The sequence below is a fragment of the Melanostigma gelatinosum genome (genome assembly GCF_949748355.1).
Source record: "Melanostigma gelatinosum genome assembly, chromosome: 18".
In the NCBI taxonomy this organism is placed as follows: Eukaryota; Metazoa; Chordata; class Actinopteri; order Perciformes; family Zoarcidae; genus Melanostigma; species Melanostigma gelatinosum.
In genome coordinates this window covers 15,842,686-15,862,255 of record NC_136651.1, presented here as the reverse complement: position 1 = coordinate 15,862,255, position 19,570 = coordinate 15,842,686, and the positions used below count along the sequence as shown (strand labels likewise).

Sequence of the window (19,570 nt, the reverse complement as noted above, 5' to 3'; positions counted from 1 at the left end):
CAAAACATACAGTCTAAAAACACCTCAAATCCGACCCCCGGCCCTTTTCTGCATGTCGTCCCCTCTCTCTTCCCCTTTCCTGTCTACCATCGGCTGTACCATCTACTAAAAGCCAAAAAACGCCCCAAAAACGTATCTTAAAAAATGGATTTTTAAAAAGACCCATTCCTATCCTCTAGAGGTGAAGCTGGACTTTAGACCAAACTGAAGCTTGTTGGTAGCCACCTACAAAATCAAACATATGCCGACACTACAGGACAAGTAGTAGCAGTAGTAGTAGATAGAAGCATCTATGCGTGTCTGTCTTTTGGCCCAGTTCTGTCTGCCGTCTTGCCTTGATGAATTGCTTCGAGCTCTGTGGTTCATGAAGACAAGAAGTCTGCCAAGAGGAGCCGAATAAATCATTTCAAACAAATGCACACATGCTGCAAACAAACAAACACTTCCTGAGAGCTTTCCTCCGTCTTACAGACACGTTTGAGTACACTTCAGCCAAGAGGTGAGAATGGGCATCAGTGGTCCTCATTTACCTGAGATGAATGTAGTAATCTCCTTTTGACATGACTAATCACCTTTTTTTAATAATGGGTAATGCAATAAAGTCAAAAGCGTTTACTTATTTGTCTCACGAGTGGATTCGGAGCACTTTTAGCCAATTGATCATGAATAAAAGTTTCTAAAATCTGCCGAAGCTGTTACAACACTCACCACATGCATAGCTTGAACTAAACAAGAGGTGTGCTCACTCATAGTGTCGCTGCTGTGTTCCTATGAAGATGATGGCGTAAGCACTGATCCGCAGCTGCAGCATAACGTGGCTGTCGGGGCTGATCATGGTGAAGACACTGTATTCGTCTCTCTGAGGGCTCCTCAGCTGCACCAGTACACTGAACTCATCTGCAAACCTAAACACAAACAGACACGCACCATAGCCATACGTCAACCGATATCACACAATGGAAACGCTAGACGACTTATTGGAGGACACTTCTTTTTATTTTTTAAATGACATGGCACAATTAATATAGAGTTCCCATATGGAGATGGAGATGACACCGTACCCGTCAGCGAGGAGTTGTAGAAGAGGGAGAGCCAAGGTGGAGTACTGTCCCACCTGAAGGACTGGACACCTGCTGTCATCTACAGTCATGGAGGCGTTGCTGCTGTTCGACAGCTGGAGGGAAAGCTCCTGCAGAATGTTCACCTCATCTGTAGTGAGACGGTTCAGGAGAAAGCACAGATTAAGCTATTTGTGCTACGTTATTACAGCACAGTGTATTTTGTGCTTGTGTGTCAACCCGGCCACAGTTTTTGATGAATGTATACAACAAAATGTCCTTTGTTCCTGTGTGTGATAACGTATTTTAAGCAGTTGCTTTAGTTTTCATATGAAATGTACCTGAAAAAAAATCTAGTGAGACAGCATAGTGATTCACATTACAGACAGAGAGGGAGTCGAGTAATCTTTCATCTATTTAATTATTGATACAACAGGCGCATCGCAGCCATAATGACGACTTTCTTTAACTTCTCCATTTATTGCCAAGCCCTAGGATAGGCACTAATGAGGGGACATTTCAATGCTACAGCATCCAATGATATTTTAGCGTGCTTCCAGCACTGTGGCAGCAGACAGGGAGAGACCCTTTCCTGTTCCAACATCACAGTGCCTCTGTACACAAAGCCATGAAGAAGAGCTCTGCCTGCACAGAGCCAGACCTCATCACCCAACATCAGTGCTGGCCCGACCTCACTAAGGCTGCATTCACACCAAAGCAGACGCTGAGGCGATTAGCCCAAGGGGAGTGTCACGAAAACAGCATAAATGTGTGTGACTTCAGAAAGGTCATCATGGCGGCGATCGGTTTCTCTTCCACGTTCACAGTTTGCTGGTAAACAGCAGAATACTACAACGCTACGTGGTAAACAAGGTTCTTCATCCCGAGGACATCTTCTGGTCTGATTGTCGGTTACTTGATTGGATGTCGCAGCGTGACATCAGGTTGCGATGAATGGAAGGAAATCCCTGCAGCCAAGTTCCAAAATCTTGTGGAAAGCCTTTCCAGAAGATTGGGGGCTGTCACATCCGCAAATTAAAGCCCGTGGTTTTGAAAAATGTTCAACAATCAGTAATGGGTGAAATGATCTGGTCTGTCCACATACCTTTGGCCACTCCGTGTTTGTTCTGCACCTTGTCAAGATTAGGGAACCCAGACGGCAACCATCTGCAGCAGCCAAGTCAAATCGCTCTTCTGCCGGCACTTAGGAAAAACCTTAACATGCTGTGAACAGACCACTGATGGCATTACTGAAAAGCGGAAAACCACGTACAGGGCCATTGCCTTCAAAAACTGCAGAGGGCTGCTACAAATTCCATCCTATTTCAAGATTTTCTGTTCTTTAACCTTTGGTGCCCCACATTCCTAAACCTTGTACTGCTCACCCACAGGCTTGTGTCTCGTCATCAGAAGTTAGTTAAAGGAGTCTTTTATTCTTACTCCGTGGGAGCAGGTGAAGGGTGATTCGTCATGTCCTGTCCACAGGCAGTCTTTGTTGATTAACTCTGCTCTTTAACAAATCCTCCTGAGGATTATGGATGCAGCTCTTTATCATATATGAGGAAGTGATTCACCACTCAAAGGCTGGTATTGTGCACTGATGGTGATCACACTTTGTCCTGAGAACTGACTCAGATCATTCCCAACTTAAATGTCAACGTCATTATGCGAGAGGCCGTGCTGGGACTAATTAGGCCAATGGAGAAGGTGCCTTTTAGAAATGAGGGATAAAACAGCCACCGTTCGTGTAATTATAATCTAGATGAGCAGCAGGGTGCCTAAAGATTACAATAGCAGCACTAAAACATGAATCTCTAGGATTGAACCTCTATGAAGCTGCCTCAGGACTTTTTCCAATGGATATACGAGATATATAGGGCTGCTCAAGCAGGTCAAACCAACATTTTTCCCAAGCACTTTCAAAAGTGAATCCATGTCCGTCAGAGCCGTGAGCTATTTACACTCATCCTGACAGCACTGCCAGACAAATCACTGGTCTACAAAGAGCTGCGTGGTCACACTGAGGTACAAATATGGCCTCGCACTAAAAAGTCCAACATACCAGCCAGGAATCCTTAAAAGATGTGGACGAGTGCCACTTAGAGAAGAAATGATTTGAATCATGGTTTGCTTCACACCGTTGACCTCCAGTTAACAGCCGTGAGGAATGTGAGGTCAGATAGTCTGCTCATCAGGTAAACAAGACGACAGTTTTTAAGTTTTAAACAAGGACTCAGAGGCACAATAGCCAGTCAATGACAGACATGTTTTATTCATCCAAGTCCACACGGTACTGATGATGAACAGAACATCCGCTCCATCCAATTTCAGGGTTTTACCTCCCAATTTGCTTTACTCATACTAAAGACTAAACTTCAGGATGTCCCAGCCTCTGCTGTGTCAATCGTCACTGCCTAATAGATAGTTATCATCGCCCCTGAAAGTCTACATGAGAACATACCCCACTCTGCAGTTTTTAGATGAGACATCGTTAATTAGAGGGACAGTGATTTCTCGCAGCTGTATCAAGCAGTAAAGTGGGATCATCTGTTATGACGTCATTAGCCCTTTGTCCTCTAATGGATAATCAATCTTGTTTTTCTACTTTAGAGTCTGATGTTACATGAAAGAAAGAGATTCTCTGAGATGACAGCGGGCACGTCATGTCTGCGCTGTCCCTGAAACTCACCGTGGGCTGAAAAGAAATAGGACGAGTAAATGACGTTCACATAAAGGTCTGATTAGACGCAATTACTTCACTGATTATAATATTTCATATACAATTGTACTACAGCCTTAAAACCACAGCCAGGACAATATAGTTTGTATAATATTCTATCAATATAGTATCCTGAGAGTACATTGATATGTCGTCCCAATAGATCAATCATCAGAAATGTATTTTTATATAGGCCTCGGATGTCCGTTCTGCACACAATTACACAAGCGGCCAAACATTTACAAAGTGCAATGGGCCGTAACAAGGACATTAACATCAATCACAGAATACACATTCTCCACTGTCAGTGAGGAGTGTAAGGGGCCGATGAGGTTACGGTATCTCCATGAGCAGTAATGTGTCGTCCCAGGAAGTGGGAAACGTTCTCACACACGTACCGCTCCGATGCTCCGATGATCTCTATTAAGCCTCACTTGTGTGGGAGTGTTCGTGAAAGCACATGTCATGTGCCAACGCTGTGCCCTCAAGGAAAACTTAGAAACATACTCATGTGCTGTTCTTCCAACACTATAAGCAAAGGATCAAGCCATTACAATGCGGGCGGGGGTCAGGGGGGCTGCCAGTCATGCCTGTTTTGTTTCTGGCAAAAGTGAAACAGATGTTGGAGTCCTGCATCAAAAGAAATGTGTGAACAGTGAGGACTTTCAGGGTTAGCTCAGTCTTTGGGTAATTTAGCTATTTGTCCTATTTACCCAGCATCAGACACACTTTGTAGTCTGAAGGTTTGCTCACTGTAACTCTCACAGTATGTCGGATCAGCTTAACGATACGAGTGCTATTGTGAAAATACAAACAGTAGTAAAGTGTTAATGGGACCTAGAGTGCGACTGTCCTCGACCCATGAGGTTCTGTGCTAAAGACACGAGCTTATCTAGTGTGAACAGCCTTAAATAGCGCCTGCATGTTTCAGTAAAAATATTGAAATTTGGCAGCAGTGTATCGAAAACGCGTCAAAAGAGGAAGTAATAAAATATATTCCCGTGAAGATATTTTGTCCCACGCCTAAAGTTTTACAATGACCAAGCTAGCATGCTGATGCTAAGGTTTATTGTTGTTCAAACTCTTAGTTTAGCGTTTTAGCATGATGAAATTATTGAATTAGCAGTAACTCCAAAGTTGCACGCATGACACTGGTTATATAGTAAAAACAGTAACGCTCTCCATAGCCCAAGCTATCACTTAACAGCAAGCAGTGCCGTGTAAAAGCCAGTGATAGTAATAATAATAATAATAATAATATTAATATATTATAATATTAAGAAGATCACCAACCATGGACTGACAAAATACAGCGCATCAGGGAAAGAGTATTGAAAATCACAAACACAGACAACAGCTGTGTCTGATCTTCGTTAAACGCCCCCAGTCATTGTAAAGCAGCTTGTTGTTTCTTGGTTATCATGCCATGTTTTGATCCTTTCCATAAATCTCCCCAGTTGCCTTCTGATGAGTGAATGTGATGGTCTGTTTAATAAATGGAGGCCTTCATGATTATCCACCATTGTCGCACAAAATGATAGAAAAGCCTCTAGAGAGTCGTGCAGACAAAAAGTTAAAAAGGCTGCAGTCATTTTGTGTTTATTCTACTTCAATAGCTACTACAACAATTACTCTCCAGAAGTACTTTGATTTATTGGAGAGTTATAGAGCTCAGCTCTGGGTGTTGACAATGCATGTCTGACAATGAATAAAAGTCAGGTTTACAAACAAGGAGTCAATAACTTGTTCCTCATTGATAAAGATCCAGAAATGTACATGCTGCTTGTCGTCTAAACTCGATGCAGAGTTAATAACCTGGGAAAATCTCTCTGGCAGGACGATCATATGCAACTCATCTATGATCTTGAAAGTGGTTTTGCGTTCATGAGACACATGTGGTTCACATGCATTCAGCGTCGCACTATGAAGCTACATAATGTCCATCATTCACCATGACCTCTCCACATGTCAGACAACGTAACAAAGAGTCTGATTATTAAATGATTGCCGTCTTAAAAGGCACCAAGCTAACTTATTTGTTTGGAAGGCATCAACGCATGCATTTAGGTTTTACAGATTTGCAAAGAAAACAGACAAATTTAAGAAACATCTGTAGTTCTTCTGCTGCATGAAGGGCATTGTCTCAGTGTTTTTCACCTCCCTTTTTGAGATTGTTCAATGATTGACCAGTGGTTCATTTCCTGCTCGTATGTTAAGAGGTTATGTCATAATAGCCTCCACAGCTACTTGTTTGGACATGCTTCTCTGTCTGCGGGTACGCAAACATGCACAGATGTCTTTGTTCTTTTATTCCTTCATGGATTTTTGGTAAAGGAAGTCAAGAAGTAACTCAGACACAATAAGTGGATTCATTAGATGACAAACAGCAGATGACTGGGTTGCTTTCTTTTTACTTTTCTCTGTTTTAATTGACCAAACAATTCATCTAGGAAAGAACCAGCAGATTAATGACAATATTGGTGAGTTGCAGTGCCAACAGTCAGTTTAATCAACGCATCACCTTGTTCTCCAACCTACTACCCATAACACCCTTCTCTGCGTCTATCCACAGAGAGGTCAATGTGCGTCTTTGCCGGAAGTATAATTCTCACTTTACACAACAGATGATGTGCACCAACTCAGAAATGTCATGTCGGGTCCAGCTCCCATCCTGAGATCATAAAGTCAATGAAAAAAAGCTAAGAGTTCCCCGTCATCGACCGATATTAGTTTTAAATACTTTGAGCGGAGGTCTCCGTCAAGGGCGAGCAGATGAGCCAGATGACACAAAACACGCAAGACAATTTCTCCATACGCAGCTACAATGGAGTTATGAGTTGTGTTGTGTGGGACTCTTCTGAATGTGTTTTGTTCAGTGTAAAAAGACAAAGCTGGTGTAATTAGGGGGTTTCTTTACAGCAGTATTGATCTCTAGAATAAACGTGGCTAATGAGAGAGCGTTTCTGTCAGAGAGTGAAATATGTTGCACATTTTGCAAACAGTCGTGAATACTTTCTCATCTCTTAACACTTACGATACAATGTTGTCAAGAATACTTCAATAAATAAAGCTACACATTAAATACAAGGCTTCAAATAGACCTTGTGATCGGTATCTGCTGGTATTGCTTCTGGTGATTGGCCCCAAAAATCCTGATGGGAGCACCCATAGAAAAAATAAATACTTTGGGATCACTGATTTAAACAGGACACGACCTGATAATGTGACTACAATACATCCAATTATTGTTGCAGTGGTGCGATCAATGTCTGAGAACCAACGCTAAACTGTGTATCCATTCCTTTGCCAGAGGCATCTTTGGTGAAACAGCCATACACCTTATGCTCAGTAAACACACCAAAGGACGCTCTCATCCACACAGGACTGCAGAGCTGAGAGGCGTTCAGGTACACGGCCCGAAAAGCTGTGTACTGGAATCAAACACACACACACACATATGGTAGCTCTACTGTATAGGTACGACCTTTATCCACCAACAAACACAACATAAAGTGACCATTAGTGTGTACTCTGGCAGTGTTGCTTCATACGTATTTGTTTTTGGATGAGGTCCACTATAAAAGGCTCTTGTTCACACACTGTAACCTGTACAGCTGCCAGCAACACAAAGCATCTGTCCAATCATTACTTAGTAACCACAGACTGTACCCACCTCATTGGCCTCCAGAAAAGAATAGCGTCTTACAATGCTGTCATGAAATCATTTGATAAAAATCACTTTTGACAGCAGAAAAATGATTAATTGAAGCGTTCAGCAGATGGAGCGATTTAAAGCCAGAAGTGTTTACACAAGAGGAAGAAAGAAAGACGTTGGGCATGTTCTGCATTTCACTGAGAGAAAAACCTCAATCATTCAGATATTCTCATTCCAGAGCAGGATTTTCTTTGGAATTGACTTTTGAGTTGAGTGAGGCCAGAAGTCCACATTCATAACACCCACCCAAAGCATCAAGCTTTGGACAACGCCTCTCTTGACTGAACTAATTTATTTTGGCTCAGTCATCAGGGGAATGTGAAAGGAGCTTACAGACTGGCTGTCGGATTGTTATACAGCGGGTACCACAGGTCCACCATGAGCCAACAGCAGAGAATGGCATGAGGCCCGAATAAAGCCAGTCTACACTCCCTCTATTTGTGGAACTCTCTGGAGTTGCAGTGATTATAGAGCTTGGCTGATGGCCCGCTCTGTGTAGGTCCATGGTCTTCAATTTGAAAGGAGCGAAAAACTAGTAAGAAGGGGCCGAGTTCTGCCTCGGACAAAACAGAGACGTAACCGATCAATCAGAGATCAGTTGCAACCGGCCCAAATACATTGTAAACAGGTCAGCATTTAAATTACATTGTAGTTTTAGATCCCATTATTTTTGCATGCGTTACGTGCTTTCATTGAATGTGGAACAACTCTCTGGCCTTGGACCAAATGAATTCTCATTTTGTATTACATGCTACCTAACAGGGAACATACCCATCTGTTCATTTAGATTAGAACAGATCCTTATAGCATTGAAGATAATCTTCTATTTGGGATTGTCCACATACTGTTGCTCCAGTGGGATCGTTAGTAGTTATGGAGGTGAGGCAGTCAGTCAGCGAGGGTCAGACCTGGCATGCGAGGGCACTGAGGGTCACTGATCCAGGACAACACGGAATGTTCTCTCACCTTTGACCGGTTCTGGTTCTCTATGGCACGTTGTGTGAGCTGATCAGCTTCTTAAACACAGACATGCACGTTTTTATAGTTTAGACTTTATTCTACTCGCTGCGCACCGTGACGACCCTCAGGAGGGACTGAGAGTACGGAGCTCGTAGTGTTTAATAATTCCTTGTAAATACCGTCTAGAGCAGCTTGAGCAAAGTGATTGTTGGAAACTGTGAGACTGAAGGTTGTTGTGTGTCACAGTTTCTGTACAGAAGGAATGATTTAGGACTTTGGAAGGGTCCAAAGAGCACAGGGGGAGAGTGATTTATACCATATACTGTCTGTTGTGCGGTCCTTGTCTGATGTATATCCAGCATGTTTTCAGCGTGTAGCAGCCTCATCAATCCTACCAATGTCCGTTCTGAAAATGTTACAACCTACATTAGGCCAACTGTCAGAGCCCCATTACCAGCCAAAAGAATATACCGTCACAGATTATTAAAGAGGATGTCTGTGCTGTGTTTGTTCAATCATAAGTGCCAACTTTACACACCAGCAACACGTCAGAAGTGTGTCTGTCAGCTTGTTAAAGACCTTCTGCCCCCCTTCCTACAGTATAACTTGCAGTTGTTAGAGGGCTTTCCTTTGTCTGTGGAGACTCAGTGTTTTCTTTGGTGGCTGGTTACCTCAGTGATAACCACAGGGACATGATAACACATCCCTCCAATCTAAATCAAACTCTGACCGCCCACCACTGCCTCCTGGTCTGGCCAACCTCCAGCAGCGGTAATCAGGGGAAGCGGAGTCGGCTGTCAGGCCGTCCTGCGGTGGGATCACATTACTCTAATAGTCTGAGATGGACCAACAGACAGCTCTATTACTGAGCTCATACATACAATTACTGGGCCTTGCTCTGGTACACGGGGCAGCCCAAATAGGCACAAGATTAAAGACTTCCACCTGCCCTGGTGGAAAACGAGCAGGAAATCACCGGGCCAGATAAGTAGGAAATGAGAGACGGAAAGCTGGAGTGAACACAGGAAACATAAGAAACTCTGTGTTCCTAAACATTTCAGTCAGTCAGTCACCAACAGAGCTTTGAGTGATGAGCACACCTACTGCCATGCTAAGCGTCAACTGAACAGCAGGTTGTGAAATGCTCACAGATTCAGCACTCTAATGGAAAAACCTTCTGTCAGTACAGCCTCAGACGGCTGACTTCATGAGCTCTGGCTGTAAGAGAGCAGGAGATCCGGTGTTTGGATATTGTTTCAAGAGGTGTCCCTTACAGAGGATAAAGTGAGCTTATGGCAAGTCTGTGTTTGTGTGAAGACAGCCTTGTTAACCGGGCCTATAGCCCAACGCAGGGCACGGAGGGAATTAAGGGGACTGAATGGATACAACAGCTAGGCCGTTAGCCTGCATGAACGCAGTAGAACTCGTCTTGAAAACCTCCAACATTTCCTCATCTGGAAAAGCAGGACATATGTGCACTCTGTATGGGGTAATTACAGAGCCATGAGGAGGCCGTTTCGGAGGAGTGATGTTAGATCGTGCTCGAGCAACAGGAGGGATCTGAACACAGATTGAAACCAGAGTTGTATCAGTAGCAAGTCTAAGACGTTCAACATGTACATTATAATGTGAACTTCTGGGAACAGTATTTTTTACTCCAGTCTACTCCCACTAATAATACTGGCATATACTCCTGCAGTGTATTCCTATTTTTTCTTTGCTTTCCAGGCTAAATAAATCTCAACGCCTGCAGGACTGGTCATCTGCTTCCATGTATTCAGAGCAGTTATCCAGAGCGACTAATCACGCAGTCCTGGAGGGTTGAGAGAGAAGTAAAAACCTCCTGTCCTGTTCGTCTCTCGCTTTCACTGCCGTTGTAATCTCTTCAAAGAGGGTCTTAAGAACACTGGAGCCGCTCATCAGCAAGGTACATTTAACATTACGGAGGTAAACGTTAAAGGGGAGGTTAATGTATGAAGTAATGCACAAAGTAGCATCACATCTGCAGGACTCCATGACCTTTCCTTTTTTCACTTATCCAGTGAAATATCTCAACATCAACTTAATAGAATTCCACAACATTTAGCACAGGCATTCAAGGATTCCAGGTAGTGTATCAAAGTGACTTTTCATCTGCACAATGGTCAGGTCAAAATCTAAATACGTCTTTGGAATAACCCCCTCAGCTGTACCTTGTATTTAGAGCTGATTAGCAAATATTAGCATGCTAACGCACTGAACTAAGATGGTGAACATCATAAACATTTTGCCTGCATGTTAGCAAATCACCACTGTGTCTATTACAGCTTCACAGAGCAGCAAATATTCCATTGACCTACTTTGTATTGGGGTGGAGGTCGACTTCTAGCATGGCTAGACAACACGGTAGGAGGTTTGTAGTGCGAGGTTGATTATCTTATTTAGGATTAAAAACACTAAAACACAATCAGAAAAATTTAAATTTTGCAGATGTTCAAATTTTTATTAACAGCATATTGAAAGATTTTATTGTTTAAGAAAACACATAAAATCCATCATCACAAACGTATTGGAAAACATAACCAAAATAAGAATAATAAACTTTTTTTCACAAAGCTTTGCTGAGCCCCCTGGGACATTTTTTCATTTCCCCTGTTGGGATGAATAATATTTAAGTATGACCCAGTGGTGCAGCTAATCCAAACATGTCTTGTTAGTGTCTGAATGCCATTTTACGGCACAATGGATCCATGGTGAAAAACGGCCATGCTTTCGGACTCGCTAAAGCAGGGGTCTTAAAGTCCCGCCCGCCATGTCATTTTAGGTGGCCCGCGAATCCGCCAGCAAAAAAAAGAAGAAAAAAAACGTTTTTTTTAAAAGTTAGACTTGATAATAAAAATATCCCCATAGTTGAAATTATGAGATAGAAAGTCGAAGTTATGAGATATAAAGTCATAACTATGATAGAAAGTCATAATTCTCAGATAGAAAGTCATAATGATGAGATACTTAAACATAGAAGCAGCTCTTTGGCTGGTTACTGTACATTTGAAATGGAAATGTATTGTGAGTACATTGAAGACTACTTCATACATGGCTTTAAAAACACATGAAATACTTCATGTCGGATTGTGCAAACGCACCCTTGAAAGGATTTTAAGCTTTGAACAAAGTTATTGTAGTAACTTGTGTTTGATAGTTGTCTTTGCTATTTTCTTTAATAGTTTGATCTTTGATAGAGTAATGTGGGTTTCTTAAACCTAAATTAAAAGGATTTAAGTTGTAACAGAAATGTGCTTAAATATATGTTTACATTTATATAACTGCATGTACAATATTTTTACACTTGAATAAACAATAATCAAATGCAGAGACAGTTATTTACTAATATGTTAGGAGTCGTTACAGTTACACAGTCTTACATTTACAACCGGCCCTTTGAGGCCGACCGTGATGCTGATGTGGCCCGGAGTGAAAATGAGTTCGAGACCCCTGCGCTAAAGCCTTCAACACGCAACAGCTTCCCAGAGACAACGCCGGATTGAAGAGCACCAGTCAACACTTGCCCGGGTCTGCCTTTACGCTTGCCTGCAGAGAAATTCAGAGGACACACCAAAGTAAGTGGATGGACTGATGAACATGCCCACAGGTCAAATTCCCTGCTGTTTTTGCAGGAGTGAATAGCACGAATGATATGGTTATGGCCCTGTAGTGCTTATTGGAAGTTCTGCACATCGAAACAATGCAAGTTGTGGTGTCACTGATGTGTCAAATATTCATCTTTGTTTTCCCCTTTCTTTAACATACTGACAAGCACTGAAGTTGAGACATTGCACAGCCAAGTGAGACAGCTCAGAGCAGTGTAACACTAGCTTCACACGTTTCGTGAATGACATGAGGGCAGAGGTCAGGAGAGAGAGAGTGGTGAGTCAGCGTGACTGTCGGGAATCCAGGCCATCCATCAGAGGTTTGTTCCACTCCCCCCTCAACATGATGAACTTCAGGTCCTCTGAGGTTCAGGTCAGTGTGACTAAACACACAATCAAAGAGGATTTTAGATTCAATGTGAAAATCTCAAATGGTATGACTGATATACCTGACAGGTCCTATTTCAAGATACAAAGCAATAAAAAAATTAAATGGATGCAAAAAAAGTCCTGAAATGCTAAACAGTTGTACCAGATTTTATAGCAATCCACTCCAATAGTTATTGAAAAATTCCATAAGGCTTCATCCTCTGGAGACCATAAAATACAAAACTTCATGGAAAGCAATCCAATAGTTGCTGAGATATTTCAGTCTGGGTCAAAGTGGTGGACAAACATAAACATACCGACATTGCCATCCATTGAGGAAAAATAATCATCTTTTTTTTTCAAACATATAATTAAAAATGGCCCAAGTAGGAAGGCAGATGAAAAATGTTTCAGTTGAACATGCAAACAGATGTGGGAGAAACAGTACATAAAGGTTAGGAAAATAGATCTGCAGAGCCGGGGAGGGCAGGGCGACCTGTAAATTAATATTTTACGTGAGACGAGGAAAGCAGAGACGTTCTAGGGAGTTGGTGAGTCAGGTAATGAGCCTGCTGGGGCTCTGAAGGAGAAACTCATCTCAATTGGAGTGGAAATCCGAGCAGTAAAACGCGGTGTGTTTTGGACAAAGACAAACCACCAGATCCCAGCACCCAATGAGGGATGTCATGGGATGGGAAAAAATATTTTCCAACTAAAAGAGGCCCTTCTATATCCACAGGAAACGTTGACATCAGCTTCAAACACTCTCGAAAGAATGAAATGAATACATAATTTACAGCTCCCTTAAGTTTGTTGATTTATTTTCCCTGAAAGTTTAACCACAGTGGGAAAACAGATCAGATTTTCCAAATTGCTAACAGACACTATCGACTGTTTTATGTTACATTTCTATGTAAACAACCTGATTTATAGACTCCATCTTTTCAAGCTAGAAACTGAATGTGTTTTCGCAGTGACAAATTAAATAGGTTTGAGTACTCTGTGTATGGGAACGGCACCACAATGCTGGCAGAGCGCCACTCACAGTGCTGCTGCTGTCGTCCCTGTACAAACAGTACAGCATCTCTACTGCACTGCGTCTGTCTTCATGTGGCAAACGCGCCACAGTTAAGTTAAACATTGTATGTAATAGACCCGTTCTGTGTCAAATACTAAACACTAATGCTGCCGCTGTCAGCTGAAAACCTTGTATCTCCAACACGTCAAGCAAGCATTATTGGTTGCAGCTCCTGCGCATCAAAGTTCAGTTGCAATAGGTTTGATCTTACTAAACTCCTCCCTGTTGGCGCAACACACAATGACTGGCATCGTGTCCTTTCTCCACTCTGAGTGTGTGTGTGTGTGTGTAAAAGGGGTTAATGCTGCATGTATGTCAATTAAGCTCGTAAAAAGTGTGACAGGAATGTAGCTGCAGAGACTTTATCTGAAACATGTCAGTCTGCACACGTACAATCTCATGTCTCTTGAGAATGCACTGCAGACGGAGCGGCTGAATAAAGTACAATCGGTTGCATTGTGTGCTTCCCCAACTGTCTTCCCATTGTTCATTGTGCACAGGCTTTTTTGTCAGCCTGCGCATGCCGCTGCAATGTACTTTTACTGTGCAGTTCACGACCAAGGCCAAGATCAAAGAACCATTTTCTAATTATACGAATGGGATAATAGCTTAAGCTAATATTTAATGCTAATCGAAGTGACCATGATGGAACAGGTTTCTTTAAATCTTGTATCTGGCGTTAAAGTAATGCAGAACACAGCTAAGTGTCCATGTTAATGACAGATAAAGTTATTTTGTCACAGAATCCTTTTTTGCCAACTTTAAGTATTACATTTTTTAAAGTTTCTGAAAGCTGATTTCTACTGAACACAAGGTGCATTTGTATTGCTCTGGCATATTTATTCACTTGTTTTGAGAAAGTTAGGGTCAGAGAAGGCTGCAGCCTCTGGATCTGAAAGGTGAAGCCGATGCAAAAGTGCCTTAAGCCTGCATTCTTTCCCTGGTTGTATAGAAGTCAATGAGAAAATGACCCTAATTCTCACTTGATTTATTCCCTCAGTAAACATGAGTTTATGGTCTCAATCACTAGATTCAAGTCTTCTTCAATACAGCATGATTATGGTCCATTTAGAGTCAAATAGACAAAGTAGGCACCAATTACCACCTTCATCCTTACAGAAAAACCTAAGTGTCCAACAAACCTACACACTGGTAACCTCGTTCATACACATATCACAAACAGCTGGTTTATGTCTCTTTTTCAGTGGGAACTGTTTTGATTAGAGTGGCACAGTGCCATGCAGGCGATGGATAAAGAAAGCAGGCCAGCCCCTGGTCCCCAGAAACCCCCCAGGGCTGATAAAACCTTGCTCAGTCTGGACGAAAATGTGAGCAGTGAAGGCGAAACACCGGACTGAGCCGAGACGTCATAACAAATCAATCACATCAGAGTAAACAAAAGCTTAACAGGTAGAAAGGGTCCTGACAGACAGCGGCTGATAGGAGTTTAAAAGGCGAGGGCATGGTTCACCCAGAGTGACGGAAAAAAGAGAAAGAACCCCAAACTAATTTGGAGTCTTTCCCTCCGGCTGTCCCATGTAAGATCTGCTCCAGTTCTGTTAGTCATAACAGAGTTGTCACCTCAGGTCCGTCATCAGTCACGTTCAGCCAAACCAACAAAGACAAGCATCTGCACATGTTCATCATAGTGGAGGACGTTTATGAACATGTCAAGGGCTATTCCTTTCAGCCAATCACACGATTCATTCCACCAAGCAGGTTTAGTTCATTCTTTTTAGAGACAAGCGATATGAGAAAAGGCTCTCCAACAGCAAATTAAGGGAAAATAATCATTCAAACGCCACAGCCAAAAGGTAGTGCCACTTCCCTTTGTAAGCTTTTGCACTGCTAGGTGAACATTCAAGAACACTACTAATCATTTTAGTGTCAATAAATCCCCACCAGAGACAAAAAACCTAAAATACCTGCATAACCAAATCCTGATAAATGGTTGCGTACGCCACTGAACTGTGTTATCCCCAAAACTTTAAAACCCACATAAAAGAGCCATACACTGGGCGATATATTGTTTTCATAACAATGAACATGCCAGGTGTAGTTTATTCTGAAACAGTCAGACCTAGAGCCTATAAAAGTTACACACAGCTAATAAAAGAAAGGAGAGAACAAACAAAATCTCATACAAGATGTATATGCGTTTAACCGAAGAGGTGCATTAATGGCATATTCTACACGACTGGGACAGCCAGAAGACTCTTCTACTATGCAGCAGCACACCTTGCTGATGTCACACAGAGCTCCACAAAATGCAGATGGTCACAGTAGGTCTGTACTCTTACAGGGATTTTCATGTGGCAAGAAAAAAGCTCATCGACTACAGGGTAAAACAGGAGACTGTGTGGCAAGGACAGGAATTAAGTGTGTGTGCGTGTGCGTGTGTGTGTTAGCATGCGTGTCTCACTGGTATGAAACAACATTGCATCACCTGGCATCTATTTTGCGGAACACAAGCGTATAAAGGCAGTTACACAGCATGTCACAGCTGCAGCTGTAAAACTGGCCTCCTGGCTCCACCTTCACCCTTTTTTTTTAATGACGAATAACAATAATATGATAGTTTAAATGCTTCCCACTGTGCAAATGATTGCCAAATAAAGTCAGGCCCTGCCATTAGAAACCAACGTGCACAGATTGAGGTCTGCACGCCTGCCAGGACTGAAGACACTCATGCCAGATTCATGCCAAGTGCTGTTACTGAAACCTCTGCTGCTCCATTAACTATTGTTCAGAGGCAGCAAGAAAGCGTAGTTTCTACTTTGACAAGACAAGCAGTGAAAAAAACCACCATACGGCCAAAACTAATCAACAGTTAAGTACCATGGTAAACCAGAACGTGGCAACAATTGTAGGTTAACACTTTCAAAACAGGAACAAACATGATCAACAGAAGGTGAAGAGGTTACAGTGTTGACGTAACAGCAAAGACCAGGAGACGACTTTACCGGGAGTAGAGCGTGCGGCAGCTCCAGAAGAGCTAATATTTACGCCCAAAGTAACCAAAACTTGATAGCTATTACTATTAATAACTAAATGATCTACATCAAACATGTCATACCATGACTGTTGTTTTCCCTTCAACAGAGTAGTGCCCATTACATGTGCAAAGGGGCTAATGCGCAGCAGTCTTTGAACGGACTGGTTAGCGAGACAACGGATCAATCAGAGTTTAAACAAGAGGCCTAACCACAGCGGACATCTTTACACGTCCTAGCAGGAAGAGCATGTGTTACTTACAACATTAATGATGGCTCTGTGCTATTCAGGGGCCCCCTAATACCAGGACCCTGAAGTCAAGCGGAACCACAAACCGCATGGTTTGGGACAAAACATAATTAAATTGCCCTGTCCACATTAATCAGTGTGCTCGTGTCAGACAGGCTGCAATGTGTCTGCAGGCTCTTTGTGGCGACAAAAGAAAAGACACTACAAAGTGGTCACTGAGGTAAGGCAGGTAAATGTTTAAAAAAATATATTTAAAACTCTTTTGTTCATCCTTAACGGCAAACATGTGAGGAACGCCATCAACCCGCTCTGTCTGCCATCTGGTTCCAGTTGGCTTGAGGAGATTACAGACGATGGAGGTTCTGATCCAACATGTGGTTTGCACCTAGCCCACTCCACCCGCTTTCTGTTCACACAAAGCTTACCACAAGCTGTGACCTGCTCCAGTCCACACCCAGAACCAGGCCGATGACCCCGTCTGAGTACGTTAAAGGGAATATTACACCGCGCACACCAAGGCATGTGGGCCTCTGCCTGGTTAAAGCTGGCTAATGGGCCCCAGATCACCAAGCACTAAGGCCCAATATCACGTTTCATTGGATGCAGATGCCTGCTTGTGGATCTGGCATTATATTGGCAATGACATCATGAGCTCAACCTGCTGGAAAAGCATGAGAGTGTCAGTAACATGGCCGGTACCGTGTTTCTGATCTGGTTTGAGAGTTTGGTGATGTGGCCTAAGTGCTGCAAAGTGTACCAAATTAATTTAAATGATGACCATTCCCCATGTGGAGGGATTAGAAAACATAAAAAAAAAAAAAAAATTTAAAAGTGTGCCTGCCAGACGTTTGCATTACACTTTTTAGTGTTCTATCTTAATTTGATTATCACCGTACTTTCTTGACCAACTCTTCAATTAATGCCTGAATGCAAAAAAGAAAACAGAAAATTTGAATTCTAACCTCTAGGGGTTGCAATGTTCACTTTACAATACAAAAATGTTGGATGACACGGAAAGATATTTAGGCTCATTTTTAGACCTTAACCAGTATTACGTTAGTCCTGAGGAAAGGTCACAGGCTCATTACAATCTCAAGGGTTCATCATCTTGGGAGCACAAATGTACGAGGCACATGTCAGGTCAGTGTGCACATCAGATGACTTATTGTGTGCAAGTGAAACATTTTGGACCAATGTCAATTATGAAACCAGTGGAAAGATCATTTAAAACTTCAAGGTCCATCCTCTTGGGATCACAGAAAGTATTACTGGAAAACCAGTCCGTGTAATTAGCTCATTTTTAAGATGCCATTGACCTAAATGGTGATCAAGGAGATTTTTTTTAATCAGGGCTGCAATCTGCCAGTTATTTACTCCATTGCTTACTTTGTCCAACCAGCAGTCTAAAACCTAAAAAAAAGAAAAGAAAAATTGTTTATCCCTTTTTTACCTTAAAGAAAATGACTTGAGCGTTTTATAACAATTGTTGCCATTTCATTTTTTTTGTATATTTACAGCTTTAGTTAGGATCCCACGGAAATGTAAATCGGAAGAATCCAGATCAAATTTCACTGCGAACTGGCTGGTAGCTTTGGAGATTTCTTCCGTGGGGTTTCAAAGTGCCAGACAGACAGGCATCCCTTAGGCCTCAACCTTAGCAGGGCAAAACGTTTTTGAAGTTGGATAATCGAAAGCAGTCTGTGAAATGATGCCTTCCCAAATTCCCAAAGTGTGCACTTGAGACACGGTTCAGAGCCGTTCACTGCCACAGTTTCACTCACGCTGGAGGTCGAGAAGGTTAGTCGGCGATTCCCACTTCTGAAGACAGTTAGTGCTGGGGCAGCACTAAGGTGAGTGGATGGGTGAAGCTGAGAGCTATGGAGAGACACTCAGACACAGCCATGCCTCCTGTTAACCTTACAAAACTCTTCCCAACAGCTGTTCCGCATATACTCCGCTCTAAGGATACCCATCTCGTAGGGTCAGAGGTTCCAGTAAGCTATTCCTGACATATCACAACTGGATATGGCTGGCTCAAAGAATGGACACGTGGATGGATTGGATATGGCAGACGCCTGATGCAAAATTCAAGGAGCTACAGAGGTATGGCCCCAAAATCCTACACTCATGCACAGTTCACTTTACAGAAAGTTATCCACACTAAATTCATGCATTTTTGGACATCGCTCTGTCTAGAGGAAGAAAAGTTGGTATATTGATAAAAGCAAAAGGCTGCAAAGTGTAATTAAAACCAACTAAGCAAATATATCATGATGGTCATGAAGCATGTGACTTTTAAGTTACTGTAAGGAACTTTTAACTTGTTAGGAAACAGTCTCAATTGACTCTATGAGACCCTCATAAGTAAATGAGATAGTGAGAAGATTGACGATTTCTTGATAATGCTCGTCATCGGTACCACCAGGTCAGTTTCCGCGCAAAATCCCCAGGATCACCAGAAACTCCTCCAGCAGAGACCAGCCCACCTCAACAGACCCAGATCCGGCTTCACTGCAGCCTCCAACCTGCAGTCGGAGGCTCTGGTGGTAGCAGGAGAGCTAAGTGCCGATTAGCATCGTCTCCTCTTCCAGCCAGGAGCAGAGCTTAGCCTCATCTTGGAAGATGGATTTCTTCACCTAGAATCCTTTCATCTTTGAGTCAGAATTGGTTGCCAATAAGCAAACAAGTTATAGGTAACACCCTGCACTTAACTAACTTGATTTAGTTTCACTTTGTATACCTTCATCAGGTAAGATTCATTTGCCTTTAAATTAATCTTAAACTGATGAAGGTATATCACCC

The 19,570-nt window shown here is 42.5% G+C and overlaps 1 protein-coding gene across 1 annotated transcript in view; it reads right to left on the bottom strand.

Moving 5' to 3' along the window:
- LOC306792349 (uncharacterized protein) overlaps positions 1 to 19,570 on the bottom strand; it is a gene marked incomplete at its 5' end in the record, with an annotated part of 86,344 nt that overhangs the window by 63,032 nt on the left and 3,742 nt on the right. Inside the window, 2 exons of the mRNA XM_079289420.1 lie at positions 747 to 905; positions 1,062 to 1,209. Coding sequence (XP_079145546.1) covers positions 747 to 905; positions 1,062 to 1,209 — 307 coding nt within the window. The remainder of the gene's footprint in view (positions 1 to 746; positions 906 to 1,061; positions 1,210 to 19,570) is intronic.